The sequence below is a fragment of the Phyllobates terribilis genome, unplaced genomic scaffold, assembly GCF_046119375.1.
Source record: "Phyllobates terribilis strain yellow unplaced genomic scaffold, ASM4611937v1 Scaffold_673__1_contigs__length_839561, whole genome shotgun sequence".
Taxonomy (NCBI): domain Eukaryota; kingdom Metazoa; phylum Chordata; class Amphibia; order Anura; family Dendrobatidae; genus Phyllobates; species Phyllobates terribilis.
The window spans coordinates 400959-426696 of record NW_027363433.1 but is presented as its reverse complement, the minus strand read 5'-3'; the positions used below and the strand labels follow the sequence as shown (position 1 = coordinate 426696).

Sequence of the window (25738 nt, the reverse complement as noted above, 5' to 3'; positions counted from 1 at the left end):
CGTACACCTCGTACACGCGCGGCTCCGCTCCGTACACCTCGTACACACGCGGCTCTGCTCCGTACACCTCGTACACACGCGGCTCTGCTCCGTACACCTCGTACACACGCGGCTCTGCTACATCCACACTGTAAACCCCTCCTGACCCCACACATAAACTTCAGCTCATCCAGCACCATGACAACCAGCACAGCAGAGTCCTGCATCCACTGAGGCCCCTGATCATGTGACCCCTGACTCCTCCCCTCCTGTGACCTCATCACAGCTCCTGTGCGCACAGAGCAGCCATATATGTGGTGGCGGCTCTGCAGGTGGAGGTATGTGGAGACCCCATTACTCGGCGCAGGGGGCATTAACCCCTTCAGCACGGAGACTCTTTTGGGGTCTTGTGTTGCCCCTTTATAAGAATCATAAGGTTTTTGTTCTGTTTCCTGTAATAGATACGACCCAACTATGGAGACAGGAAGGCAGGAAACGTATAGTTCTCATAGTACAGGACCCCTTTACTGCCCCACAGTGTAATGCCCCCATTATGCCCCTTATGCAGGATGTATGATGCCCCCCACGGTGTAATGCCCCCATTATGCCCCTTATGCAGGATGTATGATGCCCCCCACAGTGTAATGCCCCCATTATGCCCCTTATGCAGGATGTGTGATGCCCCCCACAGTGTAATGCCCCCCTTATGCCCCTTATGCAGGATGTGTGATGCCCCCATTATGCCCCTTATGCAGGATGTATGATGCCCCCACACAGTGTAATGCCCCCATTATGCCCCTTATGCAGTATGTATGATGCCCCCACACAGTGTAATGCCCCCATTATGCCCCTTATGCAGTATGTATGATGCCCCCACACAGTGTAATGCCCCCATTATGCCCCTTATGCTGTATGTATGATGCCCCCACACAGTGTTATGCCCCCATTATGCCCCTTAGGCAGTATGTATGATGCCCCCCACACAGTGTAATGCCCCCATTATGCCCCTTATGCAGGATGTATGATGCCCCCCACACAGTGTAATGCCCCCATTATGCCCCTTATACAGGATGTATGATGCCCCCCACACAGTATAATGCCCCCATTATGCCCCTTATGCAGTATGTATGATGCCCCCACACAGTATAATGTTCCCATAGTAGCGTCTGAGGTCCTGCAGTTGGAATAATCCCTCTGGAGTTGGTTTTCCCTTTGCCTGCTCCCCTACATGTAGACCCTCGAGCATGTATACATGCATGTAGGGGAGCAGGCCTTACTAGATATCGAGGCTTTGTACAGTAATATACCGCATGAGGATGATATCAGAGGAGTAAGACATTTCTTGAAATCGAGATCAGTAGAGTGTAGCAGACATAATGACTTCATGGAGGATCTTCTAAAATTCGCTATTACTCTTTTTGACAGGAAGTACTTCCTCCAGCTCATGAGTACTGCGATGGGGAGCCGCTGTGCCCCCTCATATGCTAACTTATCCCTGGACTGGTGGGAGGAATCCACAATATTCGGGGATGATGATAAGTGGTGACATCCATATATTGGGGTATGGTACAAATATATTGACTACATTTTTATCATCTGGTCAGGGACGAGTGAACAATCTTTTGAATTTGTCAGGGAACTCAACATCAATAGAGTGGGGTTGAGATTTATATCAGAGTTTAATTATTACCAGTTGCCTTTCCTGGATGTACTAATCAAGAAGGATTACTGTAACGGGTCCGGGAGGCGGAACCTCTGAGCTATTATACAAGGGGGCGGCCCTTGTAAGGGAGCGGGTGGCAGTCTCTGGGTGAACGGACAGGGAGTTACGGCAAGTGATCAGGGCAGTCTCTGGGTAACGGGTAGGTACGACCTGTGATGGCAGAGCCTCCGGGTAGGCTAGCAGGCAGATGGTAGATGTGTGCTCCCAGGCGAGCAAGCGAGAGTCTCTGGAATAGCAGGTGGTCACGGCACGTGACGGCGGGACCTCCGGGCTGGCAAGTAGGCAGGTAACGGAGATGCGCTCCCAGGTGAGCGGGCAAGAGTCTCTGAGATAGCTGGTGGTCACAGCACGTGACAACGGAGCCTCCGGGCTGGCAAGCAGGCAGATAACGGAGAAGCGCTCCCAGGTGAGCGGGCAAGCTGGTCCATAGACAGACTGACCGGAGTAGTAAGGCAGACCGTCGGACCTCAGGCAAGCAGGCAGGTAGCTGATATGCGCTCCCAGGTGAGCGGGCAGGCTGGTCCTTTAGACAGACTGACAGGAGTAGTAAGGCAGACCGTCGGACCTCAGACTAGCAGACAGGTAACAAGTATTCAGGCAGGAATCAGGCAGGTAACTGGCAGGAAACTGGCAGGTAACTGGCAGGAAACTGGCAGGTAACTGGCAGGTAACTGGCAACGGGACCTGAGGGCTGAAGCACAGGTGAGACACAGGTGCAAACAACATTGCTCGGGCACCTCCATTTTGGAGGAGGTGCCTTATATATGATGAAGTCCTCCGGCCATTGGCCGGGGACTCCTTAGGACGGCGCGCGCGGTCCCTTTAAGAGGAGGGGAGCGCGCGCGCCCTAAGCACAGGGGCCGGGAAGGAGCGCGCGCTGACAGCAGAGCGGGGAGAGGACGCCGGGCACGGAGCAGAGCGGTGAGGTGAGCAGCGTCCCTGCCTAGCAGAGGGCAGGGACGCCAGCGCTACAGTACCCCCCCCTTTAGGCCCCCCCTTTTTTAGGCCAGACAGAAATTTAGCTAGGATGAGAGGGGCATGGATATTCTCCCGGGGCTCCCACGTTCTCTCCTCAGGACCAAACCCCCTCCAATCTACCAAGAAAAAGGTCTTTCCTCTTACCCTTTTGGTGGCAAGAATGTTCTCTACCTCAAACTCGTCCTCAGCAGAAACCGGAGCAGGAGGCGTACCTGTAGACTTGGAAAAAGAGTTAAGCACTACAGGTTTGAGGAGAGACACATGGAAGGAGTTAGGGATCCGTAAGTTGGCCGGGAGTTTCAATTTATAGGCCACCGGGTTGATCTGACTGATGACCTCCAGTGGGCCGATGAACCGAGGCCCTAACTTATAGGAAGGGATCTTGAGCCGGACATATTTGGACGAGAGCCAGACTTTATCCCCAGGGCGGAATTGAGGAGGGTCCAGACGTTTTTTGTCAGCGTGTCTTTTCATACGCTCGGATGACAGAAGGAGTGCGGACCGGGTACTCTCCCATATGGAGGAAAATTTGTTAACAAGAGATTCCGCAGCCGGATTGTCCGCCGAGGTGGAGACGGGAAACGGGATCCGAGGATGCTGACCGTAGACTACAAAAAACGGGGATTTGGAGGAAGACTCGCTCTCGTGATTGTTGTACGAGAATTCGGCCCATGGCAGGAGATCCACCCAGTCAGAATGGTGGGCATTAACGAAGTGCCGAAGGTAACTGGTCAGGTTCTGATTGATCCGCTCCACTTGACCATTAGACTGTGGGTGGTAAGCGGAGGAGAAGTCCAGGGTGACGTCCAGCAATTTACAAGTGGCTCTCCAGAAACGGGAAGTGAACTGTACCCCACGATCCGACACGATGTGACGGGGCAGGCCATGAAGACGGAAGATGTGGCGGATAAAGTCTTTAGCCAGCTCGGGTGCAGACGGAAGACCTGGCAGTGGAATGAAGTGAGCCATCTTGGAGAAGCGGTCAGCGACCACCCAAATGACCGTACAACCGGCAGAGACGGGTAGATCAGTAATGAAGTCCATCGCTATATGCTGCCAGGGGGCAGCAGGTACTGGCAGAGGTAGGAGGCGGCCGGCCGGCAGGTGTCTCGGAACTTTGTTGCGGGCGCAGGACACACAGGCAGAAACAAAGTCTATTACATCCTTGTGCAGGTTAGGCCACCAGTAGTGCCGGGTAATAAGCTGGAGGGTCTTTTTCTGACCGGCGTGGCCAGCTAGTTTAGACGAATGACCCCAGTGTAGGATCTTCTCCCGATCAGGTACTGGTACGAACGTCTTACCAGGAGGAAGACGATTTAGACTCACGGGAGCCACCTGCATTACTCTGGCGGGATCGATGATATGTTTCGGATCCTCCTCGAGATCAGACACCAGAAAGGACCGAGACAAGGCGTCCGCCTTGACGTTTTTGTCAGCCGGGCGAAAATGAAGGACAAAATCAAAACGAGCAAAAAACAAGGACCACCGGGCTTGGCGCGGGTTAAGTCTCTGGGCATGCTGGAGGTAAGCCAAGTTCTTGTGGTCAGTGTAAATTATTACCGGGTGAAGAGCCCCCTCGAGCAGGTAACGCCACTCCTCCAATGCCAGTTTGATGGCCAATAACTCTCGGTCTCCTATGGAATAGTTGCGCTCAGAGGAGGAGAAGAGTTTAGAGAAGAAGCCACAAGTTACCATCCTCCCGGAAGATGATTTTTGAGTAAGTACCGCTCCGGCTCCAGAGGAGGAGGCGTCAACTTCCAGGAAGAACTGTTTGTTGCCATCTGGGCGATGCAGCATCGGGGCGGAAGAGAAGGCCTGTTTAAGGGAAAGAAAGGCCTCCTCTGCTTCGGGTGGCCACTCTTTGGGATTAGTACCTTTACGGGTGAGCGCAGAAATTGGGGCCGTCCGGGAAGAGAAGTGTGGTATGAAGAGGCGGTAGTAGTTGGCGAAGCCCAGGAATCGCTGAATGGCCTTCAACCCCTCCGGTCGGGGCCATTTCTCGATGGCAGACAGTTTCTCAGGATCCATTTGTAGGCCGGTCTGAGAGATAATGTAGCCCAGAAACGGAAGCGAGGTCTGCTCAAAGAGGCACTTCTCAAATTTAGCGTAGAGATGGTTCTGCCTTAGCCTGAGCAGGACCTGACGAACGTCCCTCCGGTGAGTCTGGAGATCCGGAGAGAAGACCAAGATGTCGTCCAGGTACACCACTACGCAGGAGTAGAGAAGGTCCCGGAAGATGTCATTGACCAACTCTTGAAAGACGGCAGGAGCGTTACAGAGACCAAAGGGCATTACCAGGTATTCATAGTGGCCGTCCCGGGTGTTGAATGCCGTCTTCCATTCATCCCCCTGACGAATACGAACCAGGTTGTACGCCCCACGAAGGTCCAGTTTGGTGAAGATCCTAGCCCCCCTCAGGCGATCAAATAATTCTGGAATGAGCGGAAGGGGGTACTTATTCTTCACCGTGATCAGGTTTAGGCCTCTATAGTCTATACAGGGACGGAGAGAGCCGTCCTTCTTTTTGACGAAAAAGAAGCCTGCTCCCGCCGGGGAGGTAGATTTCCGGATGAATCCTCTGGCCAGATTCTCCTCAATATATTCGGACATTGACCGGGTCTCAGCAGCGGATAAAGGATAGATACGCCCACGGGGAGGAGTAGTACCGGGTAGCAGATCGATGGGACAGTCGTATGGTCTATGTGGTGGTAATGTCTCTGCCTCCTTTTTATTAAAGACATCTGCATAAGACCAATAAGGAATCGGAAGTCCAGGTAGATTAGCTGGGGTAGGAGAGGGACGGACGGGATGGACGGGAACCAGGCAGGTTTTATGACAGTCTTGTCCCCAGCGAAGGACCTCTCCGGTTTGCCAGTCTAGCACGGGTGCATGTCTCTGGAGCCAGGGCAGACCTAGCAAGAGGGCGTGAGAGAGTCCAGGCAGAACATGAAAGGAGATACTTTCAGAATGCAGCATTCCCACCTGCAGGGTAATGGATTCGGTGATGAGTTGAATGGGGCGAGGTAAGAGGCCCCCATCCACGGCAGCGACAGACAAGGGTACAGCCAGAGGTTTGGTAGGGATGCGGTATTTCTCAACCAGGGACTGTGAAATAAAGTTCCCGGCTGCTCCAGAGTCAAGTTGGGCTAGTTCGAAATAACGGTTCTCCCCGTAGATGATCGAAACTGACAACAGCAGGGATGGAGAGGATTTATTCTTGTCTAGGTGGACCTCTCTGAGCGAACCTAGACACAGGCGTTTCCCGACCTCTCCGGGCAGGCACGGATCCGGTGCTCCTTACTGCCACAGTAGAAGCAGCTCCCCTCGGCACGGCGTGAGTCCTGACGGGTTTTGACCATCTTGGTCTGGTCGACCTGCATAGGCTCAGGAGAGTGTACCTGGGGAGAGATGGAGGGAATGACGGGTTTCTGGGAAGTAGGAGCTAAACGTGGAATCCCTCTCTCACGGGTGACCTCTTTGGCACGCTCCTGGAACCGTAGGTCAATCCGGGTGGCAAGGGTTATTAGATCATCGAGAGAGATAGGAATGTCCCGACCAGCAAGTTCATCTTTAATACGACCGGACAGACCCTCCCAGAAGACGGATACCAGAGCGTCGTTATCCCAGGCCAGCTCCGAGGCAAGGGTGCGGAACCGTATGGCATATTGGCCCACGGTGAGACCCTCCTGACGGAGGCGTAGCAGAGAGGATGCGGATGAGGTCTTCCGTCCGGGTTCGTCGAAGACTTTCCGGAAAGCCGAGAGAAAAGCAGGCAAGTTGGACACCAGGGGGTCTCCTCTCTCCCATAGAGGATTTAGCCAGGCCAGGGCCTCCCCGGTGAGATGGGACATGATAAAGGCAATTTTGGCCCGGTCGGAATTAAACTGATGGGACAAAAGTTCAAAGTGCAGGGTGCACTGATTTATGAAGCCCCGAGCCTGGACGGGGTCGCCTCCGAAGCGAGGAGGTGCAGAAAGCCGGGGTCCGGGGTAGGATACCATAGTATTAGTGGGCAGCGGAGCTGCCGGATTGCAAGATATGGTACTGGCGGAGGTTGTTGGTGGATCAGACAGGGTGTTCAGGCGAGTATTAACATTCCGCAGATGACCCAGGATGGCCTCCTGTTGGGACTTCTGACGGGACAGTTCAAGACAGAGGTCCGAGAGCGAGGGAGCTTGGGTGCCACCGGGTTCCATGGCCCGAGCAAACTGTAACGGGTCCGGGAGGCGGAACCTCTGAGCTATTATACAAGGGGGCGGCCCTTGTAAGGGAGCGGGTGGCAGTCTCTGGGTGAACGGACAGGGAGTTACGGCAAGTGATCAGGGCAGTCTCTGGGTAACGGGTAGGTACGACCTGTGATGGCAGAGCCTCCGGGTAGGCTAGCAGGCAGATGGTAGATGTGTGCTCCCAGGTGAGCAAGCGAGAGTCTCTGGAATAGCAGGTGGTCACGGCACGTGACGGCGGGACCTCCGGGCTGGCAAGTAGGCAGGTAACGGAGATGCGCTGCCAGGTGAGCGGGCAAGAGTCTCTGAGATAGCTGGTGGTCACAGCACGTGACAACGGAGCCTCCGGGCTGGCAAGCAGGCAGATAACGGAGAAGCGCTCCCAGGTGAGCGGGCAAGCTGGTCCATAGACAGACTGACCGGAGTAGTAAGGCAGACCGTCGGACCTCAGGCAAGCAGGCAGGTAGCTGATATGCGCTCCCAGGTGAGCGGGCAGGCTGGTCCTTTAGACAGACTGACAGGAGTAGTAAGGCAGACCGTCGGACCTCAGACTAGCAGACAGGTAACAAGTATTCAGGCAGGAATCAGGCAGGTAACTAGCAGGAAACTGGCAGGAAACTGGCAGGTAACTGGCAACGGGACCTGAGGGCTGAAGCACAGGTGAGACACAGGTGCAAACAACATTGCTCGGGCACCTCCATTTTGGAGGAGGTGCCTTATATATGATGAAGTCCTCCGGCCATTGGCCGGGGACTCCTTAGGACGGCGCGCGCGGTCCCTTTAAGAGGAGGGGAGCGCGCGCGCGCCCTAAGCACAGGGGCCGGGAAGGAGCGCGCGCTGCCAGCAGAGCGGGGAGAGGACGCCGGGCACGGAGCAGAGCGGTGAGGGGAGCAGCGTCCCTGCCTAGCAGAGGGCAGGGACGCCAGCGCTACAATTACAATGGGACCCTAGGGACACTCATCTACCATCAACCTTCAAGCACTAATAAACTATTGAAGTGGGATAGCCACCACCCCATCCCCATAAAAAGAGGAATACCCAAGGGCCAGTTTTTACGGTTGGGTACTGCTCTAATGTCACAGATTTTAATATACAGGCAATAGACCTGAACATCAGATTCAGGGAAAAAGGGTACACCTGTTACATTTTGGATTCTGCATCATCGTTTGCAGAAAAATGGGAGAGACAGACACTTCTCCTTACCTAACCAAGAGACCAAGAAAAAGATTGGACAACACGAGTAAGAAAAACTTACAACCATCAGAGTGACTGTATCTTTCATATCCTCAGAAAACACTGGGATATACTTGTGGCTGAACCGGACCTGAGGGGTGCTGTAGGATCTACTCCCATGATAACTTTCAGAAAGGGTCGGTCAGTTAGGGACCATTTAGTGTATAGTTTCTGTCAGGAAAATATTGAGAAAGTATTAACAATTTCTCTCTATCCCTGAAACCCCTCTTCATCCCTCCCTTATCCACCATTTGTCACCAGAGGAGAGCTGACACTCCACGCAGCTGTTGGTATGCAAATACAAGTACAAGAAGCTCAGTAGACTATTCTACTTAACATACGAATGCATCTCCTCTTGGCACAGACCTGGGATAGATTGACACCTTCCAGCATAGGAGCAGAGATGGAAGGAAAGAGGAAATGGCTCGTTTAGGCTCAAAAGGGGTTTAACAAAGACTGCAGGATCTTCAGAGTCAAAGCGAAATATGGAATAACTAAAGTTTCATAATTCTGATAATGATGGGACCCATATTTTTAGTGACAGAGTCAGCTAGGGAACGATATGGATATTTTCCTGTCTCTGTAAGCCCCTTGGGGGGTTGTGGCGCAAAAGTCCCAAAATAACAGATCGCAGCTATACCGTGTGAGGTCTCTGGAGAAAGGTAAAATCATAACGGAAAAAATTGTATCACTTTCAGGTCTCTATGATCAACCGACGATAAGTTATCACAAAAATCAGATATCTAATAAAGATATGAAGGCTGGAGACCAGCCCCCTTGATGTCATCCAAGGGGTGTGTGGGCAGGTCTTTCCCTTCAGCAGCATAAAATAATCTGCTGAGGTTAGAGTAGTATTCATTGCGGGAGTATATATTTATTATAGCAACAGATTCTGCTGAGTGTCTCCCCTCCACCTATATTGAATCATCTCAGTGATAGATATAGTAAGTCTTCTTTAATCCTGTTTATTTTGTGTAACTGCTTATGTATTGTATTGTCCCCTTTTGTAAAATCTTGTATATTTTTCATAACACTGCCTCCCTTTTGGTTTAAATATAAAATATAATAGTGCTGTTTCTTTTGTGCTGTAATTGTTCCCTTCCATGAAGCCATACGCTACCAGAACGCAGGCTTCCCCCCAGGCCTGTATTATATTTCAAATCTGGAGGGTGGTGGCAGCGAATAATATTAATTGGGCTATTGTGAAGCTGACAGTGACCGTACAGGGGCATATACACATATTCCATGCGTTGGAATCCGGAGATGTGATGCCATACGCTCACTGGTCGCTTGCCGATACCTATGTAGTCCCCACTCCCTGACGAAATCCGGACAGAGTGACGGCAACGGTGAGATATTGTGTGATCTCCCCGGTGTCGTCGCTGCTGAACCCTGACAAATTGGTGGCAAGCGGTGGGTTATTACAGAACATCAGTGGTTGGATTGAGCAATCATTCCTGTCACTGAAAACTTACACGGTTCTTGCGAGAATACTGTGCAGATTTTTAAGAAATAAGAGTCAGTGTTTTAATATTTTTTTATTTGGGACATTACTGTACGTATAGCAGTTGCATCCCCTCCCCTTCTCTTGTTTTTCTGTCCTATCTTTTATTTGGCAATGATGGCTACACGTGAAGAGCCCTGGTATCACCAGCAGTCAAAGGAGACTCTCACTGCTCTCTGTGAGCTGAGACAGATTGACCCGACAGGCAAAACCAGGCACCAAATGATTGCTGAACTGTTGCAAGGTGCTGCAGAGCTCGGATGATGGGGTGGCCAGCCAAGACCCGGATAGTGCTGCTGCAGGGTTCCCACCTGTGATTGCCAGCCAGACCCGCAGTCAGGGTAGTGTGGACCCCCACCTGCAGATGGCCTTGGAGCTGCTCACCGCAGACAATCGTGATGGACAACTGCAGCTGGTCCTGAAATTCCAGGAGCGAGCAGAGCAACGAGCCGAAGCTGACCGAGAGGCTGCTGAGCTACAGGCTGAGGCTGAGAAAGGTGAGCGACAGGCCCAAGCTGATCGAGACGCTGCTGAGCAACAGGCTGAGGCTGAGAGAGCTGAGCAACAGGCCCAAGCTGACCGAGAGGCTGCTGAGCGACAGGCCCAAGCTGATCGAGAAGCTGTTGAGCGAAAGTGGCAAGATGAGCAGCGCTACCAGCTGGAGTTAGCCCGAATCCAGCTGCCGAAATCCACCGCATCGGGCAATGAGACCGGCAACACCAACTGCTTTAAACCCCGTCCGGAGCATTTTCCTGTAATGGAAAAGGACGGGGACTTGAACACATTTCTCTGAGGATTTGAAAAAGCCTGCAGACAGTACCAGCTGCCTGAAGCCCAGTGGGCCAGGTATTTAACTCCAGGGCACCAAGGAAAAGCTCTGGAGGTGTTTGCTTCTCTAATTCGAAAACAAGATGGAGACTATGAGGCCGTCAAGCAGGCTGGGATAAAAAAGTACCAGCTGACTCCGGAGGTTTACTGGAAAAAGTTCAGAGCCCTCCAGCGTGGACCACATGACAGCTACAGTGACGTGGTGGATGGGCTCAGGACCAACTTTGAGCAGTGGGTCCAAGGACTGTCAGTTACCACCTTCGAGGACCTGAAGGATCTGATGACGAACGACCAGTTTGTTCGTCTTTGCCCAGTGCAAATTCGACAGTTTGTGCTTGACCGGGAGCCAAAGGAGGCTGCCAAAGCCGCCCAGATTGCAGATGCCTATAAGGCCAACCGCACACCAGAGGTGCGGAAGTCAGCCGCCGCCAGCTGGAAAGGGGGTAAGCCCTCAGCGGGTTCTGCCCCATCTTCCAGCACCTGGCCTGCATTTGACTCCCATAAGTGTTATGTTTGTGACCAAACGGGTCACACAAGCCTTGTCTGCCTGGAGAGGCAGAAGATGAGCACCACACCTGAGGCCCCAGGACCTACTGCAGCCATTCTTTTTGTGGGTGGGGCGGTTGGCAGGGCCCGGGAAAACTTACAACCTGTTACTGTGGACAACACCGTTACTGTTGACCTTAAAAACACTGGCGCAGAATGTACCATCATCCACCCTTAGTTCGTGTTACCAGAGGAACTCATTGCTGGGAAGACCCTGACTGTCACCGGGTTTGGGGGTGTTTGCCGATAGCCCGAGTTTTTCTGGACTTGGGTGCGGGGAGGGGGTTAAGGGAAGTGGGGGTGTTGGAGATTCTCCCCACTAATGTGCTATTGGGAACTGATCTGGGACGGTTGATTGCCAGATACATCCCTGACCACCCTCCCAGATCTGATATGTCATGTAATGCCACTGTCAATAATGTCAATTGACGGTAATGACAATAATGTCAATTTCATGCATAATAAAAATGTATGTTGTGTTAATGGGAATTCAGCCACCTCACCCTGCTTGGTGATGCTGCTGAGGATCCCCTAAAGCGAGCCAGCATAAGTGCTATGGGCAAGGGGAGCAGGCACGGACACACCAGTAAGCAGGTTGTCCCGTGCGGGTGACCAGTGTCCCTCCAGATAGTGACATGGTCAATGGTAGCTGTCCCATGACTAGCACAGCTCCCGAGGTGATGAGCAGGGATGGGGAGAAACATGAGGATCATAGGGAAAGTGGTTCCGTGTCGGTGACCAGTGTCACGATGGACTGTGACATGGCCGGTCGTAGCTGCCCCCTAGTGAGCATGGCTCCCAAGGTAAAAATGATGGCAGGAAGGGTAGGCCCCACAACTGGGCAAGGTAAAAGAAAGGTGTGTCCCCCTGTCTGTCAGGAGTATGGGAGGAAGGTACCCATAGCCTGTTAGAGGAGTGGGGAAAATGTACCCCGAACCGGTCAGGGTGATCGGAAAGCTGGATCTCCATTCGGTCAGAGTGGAGGGCAAGTTGGGTCAACGGCATTTGGGCAGTATACGCCTTGGTTGGGACACCCCATTAGCGAGACACATGTACAGTATACATTGAGATCAAACCGGAGACATCTCCTTTTGTATCATTGAGATGGTTAAACCCAATGTGAGAGGAGGTGATCACAACAGATGTACCCTCAAAAAAGAAAGTCAGTGGATTTCCAAACTGGATTCACTGGCCCCTAAGGGACACAATGAGCAAATTTCCTCTGCCTATTTTGAGTGAATACAGCCCCATTCTGGATTACATTTTTGGATTGTATACTCTACCCATTGCTACTCAGTGCCCTGTGAATGAGGTTCACATATTGTTGTACTTCATCGAGATATCTGAGCTTCTATATCAGAATTATTTCTTATCAATTATTCCACTTATACTATTTTGTAATTAACAAGTGTGGTGATTCTTGTGTATCTCTAATTGTGCAATAGAGGTCAAATTTGACCATTTAGGAATATACTGTGGGCCATCATCCCATATCTTATGTAGTGATAAAGTATATCTACATGCTTATTGCATGATGGGATGCACAATACTTGTTTTTAGTCTCCCATGACACTGATCTCAGAGACAGAAAAATCCTATGTTGGTGGAATGCAATCCAAAACCATTATGCGCTCCGGCGTGGAACGCACATGTCCGGGCACGTTTGTGCTTTCAGCCCGCCCGTTGTTTTGTGCTGAATTGTGGGGAATACTTGAGAATTTATTTTTGTTCTGTCTTTAGTTGATCCCACTGATGCATCAGATAAGTCCTCAGAGAATTATAATTAGAGGAACCCATGGACACATTAGGATTTGTGAAGCTGACCTCCGCTCTCCTCTATTTCCTTTGAATTTGTTGTGTGACCTGTTTTTCAGAACAGTAGCTCTTGGTTTGTTTCATTTCCATGTGTAAATTGAATTTGACTCGTTGTCTTTGATATCTCTTTCAAACTTAATTGTTTCGATGTCTGAGATCCATCCTCCAGACTTTGTAAATTCTTTTACATATTTTGTTTGAGTTTTGTATTCAAAAAGGCTTCTACACTGGGCGGAAAACTTTCACCGAGTTTTTTTAAGAAACAAATACCAAACGCAATGTGACTTGGTTATCCTTGGTTAGGGTTTTTTTTTTATTTAGATTGTGAGCCCCAATGAGGACAGCGATGATAATGTATGTAAAGCGCTGCGGAAAATGTTGGCACTATATAAAAATAAAGAATATATCTATAATATAATCGTACAAGCGTCCCTCTGTCTGAATCCTCTATAGACTGCGCAAGCGCGACACGCCTGCACAGTCTGGCTCCAGACAGAAGAACGCATGGAGCCATTACAGGTAAGAGGAGTGTGTAGGCACTGAACGCATACCGCAATCTCCGGCGTCATACTTGCATACTTACCTGACCGGGAGGAGCCGGGGCAGGAGTGAAGGCGTCGGAATCGGCGCATGTGCATAGCGCTATCAGGTGCCATTTTACTGAAGACACATTCGCAGTGTGTCTTCAGCAAAATGGCGCCGGACAGCGTGGTATGGGCACGTTTTTTACTCCGGCGCCACACTCCTCACCCGGCCTCCGGCAGAACAGAGCACCACAGCTCTGAAGCATAGGGAAGAAAGGTGAGTTTGTGTTTTTTTTTTTTGTATGTGTGCAGCGTGAAAGGGATGAGGGAGCCACACATACCAGGATTGGGGGGTGAGGAGGCCACGCATACCAGGATTGGGGGGTGAGGGGGCCACGCATACCAGGATTGGCGGGTGAGGGGACCACGCATACCAGGTTTGGGAGGTGAGGGGGCCACGCATACCAGGATTGGAAGGTGAGGGGACCACGCATACCAGGATTGGGGATGAGGGGTGCCATGCATACCAGGATTGGGGATGAGGGGTGCCATGCATACCAGGATTGGGGATGAGGGGTGCCATGCATACCAGGATTGGGGATGAGGGGTGCCATGCATACCAGGATTGGGGATGAGGGGTGCCATGCATACCAGGTTTGGGGATGAGGAAGCCATGCATACCAGGATGAGAGATTGGGTGCCATACATACCAGGATTGGGATGAGGGGTGCCATGTATACCAGATTTGGAATGAGGGGTGCTATGCATACCAGGATTGGGATGAGGGGTGCCATGCATACCAGGATTGGGGGTGAGGGGGTGCCATGCATACCAGGATTGCTGGTGAGGGGGTGCCATGCATACCAGGATTGGGAGTGAGGGGTGCCATGCATAGCCAGATTGGGGGTGAGGGGTGCCATGCACCAGGATTGGGGGTGAGGAGTCCCATGCATACCCGGATTGGGAGTGAGGGGTGCCATGCATAGCCAGATTGGGGGTGAGGGGTGCCATGCACCAGGATTGGGGGTGAGGGGTGCCATGCACCAGGATTGGGGGTGAGGGGTGCCATGCACCAGGATTGGGGGTGAGGGGTGCCATGCATACCAGGATAGGGATGAGGGTAGCACAAATACCAGGATGGGGGCAGCAGAAATACCAGGATGGGGGGCAGCACCATACCAGCATGGGAGACCATATACCAATAAAAATGCTCGCCACCCGGGCGTAGAACGGGCTCAATGGCTAGTATATATATATATATATATATATATATATATATATATATATATATATATGTGGACATACATCCTGTAAAGCATGCGACTATGTTAATAAAACCGACACATTTGAAGAAAACCTAACGGGACAGCAATTTGCAATACACAATTTCATCAATTGTGACACTATAGGGGTCATCTATTTAATAGAGTGTATAGAGAGTTAACAGCAATATGTGGGATGCACGTCAGATCTGCTATAAACATGTATTAGAAGACATTTATCTGACGCAATCAATCCCACAGCATTAAACCAATCTGTGGTTTCAAGACGCTTTTCACAAAAACATAAAGGGGATATCAGATCCTTCAGATATTAGGAATAGAAAAGGTTTATAAACCATTAAGAGGTGGAGATATGAAAAGAAAAATCTTAAACAGAAAGTCATATTGGATATTAAAATTACACACTAGAGCCCCACAGGGAATGAACATCAGACAGGATTAATATTACAGTACAATTAATTGTATTTGTCTTTGATTTCCAGTGATTTTATTGAATGTCTCATGCATGAGTTGTATTTGTGTATTATCTTTTTCTATCATACAATACAGGGTTAAATTGTCTGGGAAGTGCTCAGTAATCAATGGACACCCAGGAAAGGGAAGGATATAAAAGTATCACAGAGACTCACATGTTACAAATCAGGAATAAGCATTGGTTTGGTATGTCGGCACTTGGTGGTATGCCATCACAACAGTTTTTATGAATTCACAATAAATGTGAGGTTTAACAATATAGACAATGCTGGAGAATCCATCTCTCCTCCTTTCTCTACTTGAACCTTGAAATGTCCCTGACCAGGGCGGCTCCATGCGGTGATCTTCAGACAAAGTGCATTGAATAAACAGTGAGCTGACCTCCCTCTCCATTTTCCCATTATATGCATGTTGTCCCTATAGTGATGAATATTTATTTTTGCTAAAACTGTGATATTTTCACTTTAAAACTTTTTAAACCTTTTTTTTATAAACGTTTTTAAACAACTCTCCTTAGTACGATCATACAACATACAAGCCTCTGATCGCTCCGGTGATGCACTGTACTACTGTAGTGCCGTGTATTATCACTGCCTGTCAGTGTAATACTAACGTCCCCATACACATGAGATAAGTGTTGACTGAACAGTCATTTGGCAGACGGCTATCTCTCCAGACTCCCCCATACACACAAATATTCCAGCTTTCCTGTGGTCTGTATGAAAGAGTCACCTCCAGACTCCACTAGCAGAGGATTATCTACAGGAAGAACAAACGGATTAGCCTCTGAAATTCAGGATCATACATCCTTCTCTGCCCTGACATCATCTGTCGGAAGGCCCCCAAATACATTATATAGTTGACCAAACCCCTCGAAATCAGTGCTATCATGCAGCTTTAGTCGGGCATTAAAAGGTAATTTATTGAATGCTGCCTTTGGCCCGTCCTAATAGACTTTCGTACATTGCAGGACCAGACCCCATTATTAGACATTAGTATTGTAGGAACTAGGCAGCCCCATCCTATTGAGCACTTGGGGGAGGAGGGGCAATCAGTCGAACTCTGTTAAACCTTCTTAGATGCCATGTTTGCTTTTTGCAGGAGCAAGTGGTTAAACTGCCAGGGATTTTATTGCAGCTGCAACTGTGCCAGCCTTGCAGTGTACATTTATGTTCTGGTGCCCAAAAGAATTTGTATGAGAACAAAAACGAATGTTTAAAAGTGGCAATGTGTCTTCTGCTTTTTGCATGTTTTTTTTTTTTTACAAGCATTGTTGGTGGCAATTTTCTTTTGAAACATTTTAATATCTGTTTTTTTTCTGGGTTTTTTCTTGTAATATAGGAAAGCCTAAGGCCAGAAGTAAACCCCATAATACACTGCACATGTAGACTTTAGTATCAAATCATTTCTGTCCGCGGTGTTTGTGCAAACAAAACAGCTTTTATAAAAGCCTCAAACTTCTGTGTGTGAATCAGACATGAGATCTGACTTGCTAAAAGATTACAGTCTGGGGAAGACAGGAAACATTCATATAGACGGCCGGTGGAGATGTAGTCAGTGACGGACTATGGCCAAATATGGTTTTAGAGCCGTAGTAGAAGATGTTGCCTCATCATGAAGTAGTTGTTTCTCATGTCACTTGTAATGAATATCTCCTGCACTATTGCGAATGCCAATTCCAGTGTCGGAAAATGAGACGAGAATTAGCTTTATGGAAGGTGAGTGTCAGGAACTCACAAAGAGACGACACCGGGAAGATCACACAATCTCTCACCATTGCCGTCACTCTGTCGGGATATGTGTATACGCCCCCGTACGGTCACTGTCAGCTTCACCATAACCCAATTATTATTATTCGCTGCCACCACCGTCCAGATTTGAAATATAATACAGGCCTGGTTTGACACCTGCGTTCTGGTAGCGTTTATGGCTTCGGGGGAGGGAACGATTACAGAGCAAGAGAAACAGGACTATTACATTTTATATTTAATCCAAAATGAAGGCAGTGTTATGAAAAATATACTAGGATTTTACAAAGGGGACAATACAGTACAGAATATACAGGTACACAATATAAACAGGATTAAAGAAGACTTGCTTAATAAACATATCGCAGAGACAATTCCGTTTAGCCGGAGGGGGGCGCCCCACTTATTGATTTGACTGTTATCGAACAAGATCTGTTTATTATCGTCTCCATACCCCCCTGGCAATGAATACTCATCCATCCTCCGTGGATTATTTTATGCTTAAGGGGAGACATGACCACACAGCTTCTAGGATGACATTACGTGGGCTGGTCTCCAGCCTCCATATTTTTATTAGGATATCTGGCTTTTGCGATAACTTATTGTTGGTTGATCGCAGAAGCCCGGAAGTAATACCATTTTTTCAGTTATGAATTTACCTTCCTTTAGAGACCACATATGACATAGTTGCAGTCTGTTATTTTGTTACTTTTGCACCCCGGAGGGGCTCACAACTACGAAAAAATAAGCATATTGTTCCTTGGCTGACCTTGCCACTAAAAATATGGGTCCCATTATTAGCGGAGTTATGGAACTTCCAATATTTCTTATTTCGTATCAGCTCCGGACATCCTGGAGTTTGTGTTAAACCCCTTTGAAGCCTAAATGAGTTTTCCTTCAATCTCTGCCCCTGCTGGAAGGTGTCAATCTATCCCAGGTCTGTGCTAAGAGGAGATGCATTCGTATGTTAAGTGGGTCAGTAGCACCTTTTGTGCTTCATTTGTCTACAAGTGACTTCTGCTGTGTGTGTGTTAAATTGCATGGAAACAGTTGGTCCAAATGGTGGATAAGGGAGGGGTGAGAGGGAAGAGGGGTTTGGGAGAAATTGTTAATATTTTCTCAATATTTCCCTGACAGTGAGTCTATGAGAAACGTATTCAGCTGCAGACTCCGAGGAAGAAATTGCTTGTTATCTGTGGCCTAAAATATATAGGTTTTATTAGTAGATGTAAAGACAAAAACTAAACACTGTAAAATAATAAATCTCCTCATATGTTTCCCCTTATTATCTCCAGTAATTGTATTATTACACAGGATTTTTATAATGTTACATCGGCTCATCTTCTTCTCATTCAGCTCTCTACAATATTGGATCCTCGCAGTGAAGATCTTCTATATAAGAGAATTTTCCTGATTTACCCATCAAAGATAGTTATGGACAGAGACAAGATGGCAGAGAGGTTATTACACCTCACCCTAGAGATCCTCTTCCGGCTTACTGGAGAGGTGAGAGATTCTGATGATGTCACATTACATCATTCTTATCTATGGGAATACCAAATGGACAGAACTGGAGAGGTGAGGACTCTGGAAATGTCTGGAGTGAGATTTATTAATGTGTCTCTCCATAACCAGGATTACACAGTAGTGAAGAAGACCTCTAGTGAGCGCTGTCAGGTCCATGTGTCTGAGGGATGGGGAAGAACCCTGAGCCCAATCACAGGGCCTCCACCTCATCCCCTGATACACGAGAACATCAATGACCAGAAGATCCTAGAACTCACCTACAAGATGATTGAGCTGCTGACTGGAGAGGTGACACTGCTGTGAATGCTGGGACTTTATACAGTAATGCTATGAAGGGATCAAGGGATGACTGTATCATTGTATGTGTCAGGTTCCTATAAGGTGTCAGGATGTCACTGTCTATTTCTCCATGGAAGAGTGGGAGTATTTAGAAGGACACAAAGATCTGTACAAGGATGTCATGATGGAGGTTCCCCAGCCCCTCACATCTCCAGGTAATAGACAGGACTAAATACACACGGCCTATAATTATCTGTATGTAAAGAATGAATTCAGTCCCTGTATGTGTTTCCTCCAGATCTATCCAGTAAGAGGACAACACCAGAGAGATGTCCCCGTCGTCTTCTTCTACAGGACTGTAAACAAGAAGACCCCAATGTTCCTCAGGATCATCAGGTAGATGGAGAGAAGGTGTCATGAGATCTCCCCTATGATGTGTAGACGGCTGTGAAGGTCTTGTATTCAGTCTTGTTTTATCCACCAGTATTATATGTTTTATACTTGTGTAATGAGAACGGTGGAGATGGCAGGATTAGAGCTGATCATAGATGTGACTTCTCATCTGTTTGTGACTTTTACAATATTTGTTTCAGGGTGAAGATCTGACCCATATTAATACTACAGAGACATATGTGAGGGGTGATGAGCGGTGTAAAGAGGAGATTCCTACATATGACTACCCAGGTGAGTAGTGACCACTAAATGCAGAGAAGTCACAGATTCTTCTCAGTCACCGGCTGTGGCTGCTTTATCAGTGGTATAGTCTGGCCGTATCACAATCGTGTGATCACCATTTTGCCGCTGGAGCATAACATTCTCCTCCATCCGAAAATGTTCAGTTTACTTTGGGAAATTGTGAAAGCCCTTTTCTATAGAATTTACAACCTGGAGGATCCACCTGCCCCCTGGGATTAGGAGACGCTGACCGTTACCTGCGCAGATCTGTAAACTACAAAGCCAAATAACAGCGTACGCAGAATGTGCTGACAAGTGAGAAAATCACTTGAAGAAAAATACTATGATGGGCCTGTAAGAGAAAGCGGAGGGTAATGATGGTGTTGGCTTCCTAGAACCCTGATATCTTATTGGATGAATCTACCTTCTCTCCCTTCTGTGCTGCTGAATGTGCTCATATGGTCCCTACAAGACCCGGTCCAGTCTTTCTGGCCAAACTTCACCTTTATGATCGACAACATTAAATGTGCGGTGAGGGCCAAGTGTGAATTTCTGTACAATAACAACAGAGTTTCCCTTTATTCTGACTTTTCAATTTCTTTTAAAACCGACTAACTTCAAACAGGATTGTGATAAACTGAACAGAAAACATTACACCTGTGCCATGATATATCTCTAAGCTGTGCGTGGCTGATGGCTGTAATATACATTTATTCACGCCTGCAGGAGGTGTGTTGGCATGGCTCCAGCCCTGGTTTAGATTGCCAAGAGCCACCGAGCCCCATACTCTAATTACCCCAGAGAGGTTTCACCACTAGTTACTCATTTTTACTGATGAAGACTGTTGAGTTTGATAATTTCAGTAGATGTGTTATTGTCTATAGTCACAGTTTTTGACTTCAGTAATCCTCTGATTTAACCCCTTCCCGCAGCCAGTTTTGTGTTCTTATCAGGCCCCATTTTTTAAATCTGACATGTGTCACTTTTTGTGGTGATAACTTTGGAATTCTTCCCAAAGGATAATAGGAAACAAATGGACCTTACAAATTATTTTCCAACTTCTCTTGAATCTGACAATCCCCTATATACAGTTGTACACTATTATCTGGGCACATGGCAGGTTAAGAAGGGAAGGAGCGCCATTTAGCTATTAGGAATGCAGATTTTGCTGGAATAGTGTGCAGATACAATGTATTGGGGACACTGGTCATGGTTACCTGGAAGATCAAAAAATGGCCACCACGAATAGGCTTGGCACTATCTACCCCATTTACAGATTTCACAAATTACTTTGCTCATCACCGTTTAACCCACTGTTTCCCAAACCCCATCCTCACGGCCCCCCACAGGTCATGTTTTCAGGATCTCCTTAGTATTACACAGGTGATTGAAGTATCATCAAGGCATCAGGAATTCTCTCACCTGTGCAATACTAAGGAGATCCTGAAAACATGACCTGTGGGGGGACGTGAGGATGGGGTTTGGGAAACACTGGTTTAACCCCTCTACATGGATCTGGACTTACACAGAGACCCCTAGGCTTGGGCCATGGTGTTATCTGCTGTTCTGTGGAGTGAGATGGAAAGAAGAATAGTCAGGTAGCCGGGTCAGAAACAAGAGGATAGAGAAAATACAAAATCAGAAGACACGAGTAGTCATTAAACGGGCCGAGGTCACAACAGGAAACAAATACACGAGTCGGGAGCTGAGCACAGAGGACTGAACCAGAGGAGAACAAGGCTGTATCTGGCAGCTTCCGGCAATATACCATAAGCTTTAGTAGGGTGCGGTGCTCTCCAATTAGCTGAAATAGGGAGCAGATTACTCCAGCTGGACAGCACACACACCCATACTGCCAGACTGGATGGTACTATTGGTCCCAGCAACCCTAATCTTAGTGGCTGCGCAGAGCCTGTGTCTCGCAGAGCTTCTGGTTCTGACATCTCCTCCATCACCAGTGCCGCCTTCAGCATGAATAAGGCGGCGCCTGGTGACAAAAGCAGACGTCACACAAGTCGAAGCAGGAGGAGAAGTAGACGTCCCAGACGAGATGGGAAACGCCTTTTGCAGAAGCCCTAATATGACAAAATGTCAGAAAACCAGGGCAGTAGAAATCCCAATAAAGTGACTCCATTTTGGAAATTATAACCCTCAGTGAAATAATCTATAGGAGCAGTGACTATTTTGACTCCACAGGCACTTTCCAGAAATTAGCACGCAGTGGATGTTGGAGAGTGAAAATTGCAAATATGCCATTTTATTACCCAACACATTGTGCCCAGATTGTGCTCCAGGAGACACACACCATCAATTAAGTGGGTTCTTCTCATTATAGTAATGTCAAGTACATGGATGTTAAATGTGGTTTGGGCGCACTGCAAGGCTCAGAAGTGAGGGGGAGATCTGACTTCGGGAGAGTGGATATTGCTGGATTGGGTTATGGAAGCCATGTTGCTTTTCAAGAGCCTTTGAGCCACTAATAATGTGGAAGGCTCTGTTTTCCATTGACAGATGATGGACTTGAGTGGGGGCTTGTTTTTTGTGGGATGACTAGAAGTTTTTATTGGTATCATTTTTGCCTACATAACATTGTTTGATGGCTTCTTATTCCATATTTTGGAGGCAGAATGAAGAAACAGATGGACACCACGCTCTACTGGTTCATCCTATGAGGTTTTCTATTAGACTGTGAACTGTCATTGTCTTGGTGAATAATTCAATTTTTTTTTATATAACTTGCCTTTTTTACAGACAGTATAAGTACAAATGTTAAAAAATATAAAATTCAAGGATTTTTTCTTAAAAAATAATAATTGGTTTTATTCTTGGTAGATGACTGTACCAGGAGATCAGAGGGACAGCTGACACCTTCAATTTTTAAATCAGATAATTTTGAGATCTCACAGGATACAATTGAAGTGACTGCCATTACTCCAGATAAACCATCATCCCTTCACAGCAAAGATCTGTCATCTGATCCTATGAAACAGATCCTGTCTTCTGATTCATTACCGACTACTAAGGAAAATCATAGTCACAAAATAAGCATTAAAAAACGAACTGCTTCTAAAGCAAAGAAGCCATTTTCACGTTCAGAATATACAAATAGTTTTCCCCTCAAAAAGTCTTTTCTTAAACATCAAAAAATTCACACAGCAGAGAATAGATTTTCTTGTTCCAAGTGTGGGAGATGTTTTAATCAGAAATCAGATCTTGTTAGACACCAGAGAATTCACACAGGGGAGAAGCCTTTTTCATGTTCAGAATGTGGAAAATGTTTTAACCAGAAACCAGATTTTGTTAAGCACCAGAGAACCCACACAGGGGAGAAGCCTTTTTCATGTTCAGTTTGTGGGAAATGTTTTGTACAGCAATCACAACTTAATACACATCAGAGAACCCACACAGGGGAGAAGCCATTTTCATGTTCAGATTGTGGGAAATGTTTTGTTCAGAAATCACAACTTAATATACATCAGAGAACTCACACAGGGGAGAAGCCATTTTCCTGTTCAGAATGTAGGAAATCTTTTACAAAGAAATCAGCTCTTATCGCACATCAGAGAACTCACACAGGCGAGAAGCCTTTTTCATGTTCAGAATGTGGGAAATGTTTTACAGAGAAATCAACTCTTATCGCACATCAGAGAACTCACACAGGAGAGAAGCCTTTTTCATGTTCAGAATGTGGGAAATGTTTTACAGTGAAATCAACTCTTATCAAACATCAGAGAACTCACACAGGGGAGAAGCCTTTTTCATGTTCAAAATGTGGGAAATGTTTTAACCAGAAAGCGTATCTTGATAGCCACCGGAGAACCCACATAGGGGAGAGTGCCACAACTACACCCAACTAGTCTCTGTACCGACTTAAAAAGGCACTAGCTGTACAACTAAAAATGCCACCACAGACCTAACTCCCTAATAGGCCGTTGAGTTTCTCGTACCTCCTGAGGAACCAGAGGGGAGGCCGCAACACACTGTCAACCAGGGGAAAGGAAAGTATGAAGTAAAATATGAAAACTCTGAATGAGAAACAAAAACACATTCATATAGGGCAAAGAAGGCAAGCTAAGGAGAAACAAAAATAAAAGGAACGAGTATAATCTCCCAGAAACCTAACATTGTTAGAATGAAAAGGTACTGGGAGGGAAAGCAAACTAACGGGGAGGATAGTTTCACCTTTGTGGTGAAACTTACAGCATTCATCCTCACCAACTGTAACTGTAAAACCCGTCCATTTATAATGACCACGGACAAGATAAAGATTCCCAACTCACATCAGGACCACAAGATCCCAGGTACTTTCAGCTGCATCACATCTAATGCAGTGTACTTCATTATATGTACCAAATGTCCAACTGGGGTTGGTATGTAGGGGAGACAAGGCAAAAACTTAGAACAAGGATGAATTCTCATCGCCACACAATAAAAGAAAAAAGAATAGATCACTTGTGGCCTAACATTCATGGACATGAAATTACTTGTATTAAAAGGTAACTTCAAATCTCAGAGAGACAAAGTTATGACAACCTTTGACACACTCAGAGCAGGAATGAATGTGTCTCATGGATTTATGTCTTTACATCAACTAAGGAATGTGCTCCTCAGACCGTTTGAGGGCATCACAATCATGGACCAGACATCAATCACAGGACAATAAAACTTTCATACTCCTGATCTTTGAACTTTTCCAATATTTACGGCCACAACTGCTTCTCCCTCTCCCATACTGATAGTTCTGCTTCATGTCACTTGTCTTATCTATTGCATTATTCCTGTGCCCTCTTGTGTATAAATATGTGACTCTTCAGATTTTGTGTTATACTATGCCTGATTAACCAACTTGAGTAGTCTCGAAAGCTTCAAATTTATTACCTTTTAATGGCTAACTGAAGATGGTATCAACCACTGATGACTCTCAAATTGTAATATTTTTCTCCAAACAGCAATTTTAAGATCTCTGCACAGGTGTTCAATGGGATTTAGATCCTGGCTCATTGAGGGTCAGAACTCTCCAGCACTTTGCTTCCATCCATTTCTGGGTGCTTCTTGAAGTATGTTTGGGGTCATTGTCATGCTGTAAGACTGATGACCTAGCACACAAACACTGCTTTCTGACACTAGGCACTACATTGTGACCCAAAATCCTTTGCTAATCTTCAGATTTCATGATGCCCTGCACATAGTCAAGGCACCTAGTGCCAGAGGCAGCAAACCAATTCCAAAACATCTTTGAACCTCCACCATATTTGACTGTATAGGTTGTAAATGTATTAATTATGTTGCGCACCATGGACAAAGGAACATCTGGATCTCTGAAGATGGACCTTGAAATTGTTGATATTTTTCAACAATTTTGGTTCTTAACTCCTCAGACAGTTCTCTTCTTCTTTTTCTGTTTTCTCCATGCTTAGTGTGGCGCACATATGCACACAATGCAAAGATTGAATCAACTTCTCCCTTTTTTATCTGGTTTTAGGTGTCATCTTCATATTGCCCACACCTGTTACTTGCCACAATTGCATTTGAAGAAGCTTCACATGCTTGAAACTAAGTTATTTACCCACAAGTTTGGCAAGGTGCCAACAATTGTGTCCAGCCTATTTTATGTGGTTTTGTGTGAAATTATGTTCTAGTTGCCTTTTTCTCTGTTTTCTTGTGTTGTTCCAATACACGCAAAGGAAATAAACAAGTATAACAAAATGTGTAATTCCAATAATTTTCTGGGAGAATTACTTCATTTCTGGGACAATTTCAAGGGAGCCAACACTTTTGACCATGACTTGTTTTTGTTGCCTTTTTAATTTGTTGCAGCATATCATCCTCTATGTGTTCAGCTGTATTAGGAGGCTTGTGGCAAACTCCAATTAGCAGCTTTCCATTATTGCCATTTCCATGCACATTTACCCAGATTGACTCTCTACATCAGGGATATAAAACTCAAAACACGCAGAGGGCCAAAATGAAAAATGTAGACAAAGTCGTCGGACCACCAGTTTACAGTATAATGGGCCCTACATAGTCCTCCATACAGTATAATGGGCCCCACATAGTCCTCCATACAGTATAATAGGCCCCACATAGCTTTCCATACAGTATAAAGGGGCCCCACATAGCTTTCCATACAGTTTAATGGGCCCCACAAAGTCCTCCATGCAGAATAATTGCCCCACATAGGTGTGGTAGTTCTGGTGCCACGGGTTTTCCCTCTCTGCTTTCGTTGGTAAAGCACGCAGTGGATGCTGGGCTGTGACGTGCGGTGAAATCCTGTCCACAGCCCATCAATCAAGGGGGAGTGTGTCACTTGCTCACGCCCGACTGCAGACGGAACTTGACGTGGCATCAGCGGATGTCGGAGCCGGCTGCAGCCGGGGTCACGTGATGCCTGGTGATAGC

General features: G+C 47.3%; 1 protein-coding gene across 1 annotated transcript; it reads left to right on the top strand.

Annotated features, from left to right (window-relative positions):
- Positions 1–224: 224 nt before the first annotated feature.
- On the top strand, positions 225–24981 carry LOC141235454 (uncharacterized). Its single transcript, XM_073668137.1, has 8 exons — positions 225–317; positions 1405–1540; positions 18215–18364; positions 18494–18673; positions 18756–18879; positions 18963–19060; positions 19258–19348; positions 22172–24981. Exons 3-8 carry the CDS (start codon positions 18293–18295, stop codon positions 23194–23196), a joined length of 1590 nt encoding a protein of 529 aa, XP_073524238.1. The 5' UTR covers positions 225–317; positions 1405–1540; positions 18215–18292; the 3' UTR covers positions 23197–24981.
- The last annotated feature ends 757 nt before the right edge of the window (positions 24982–25738 follow it).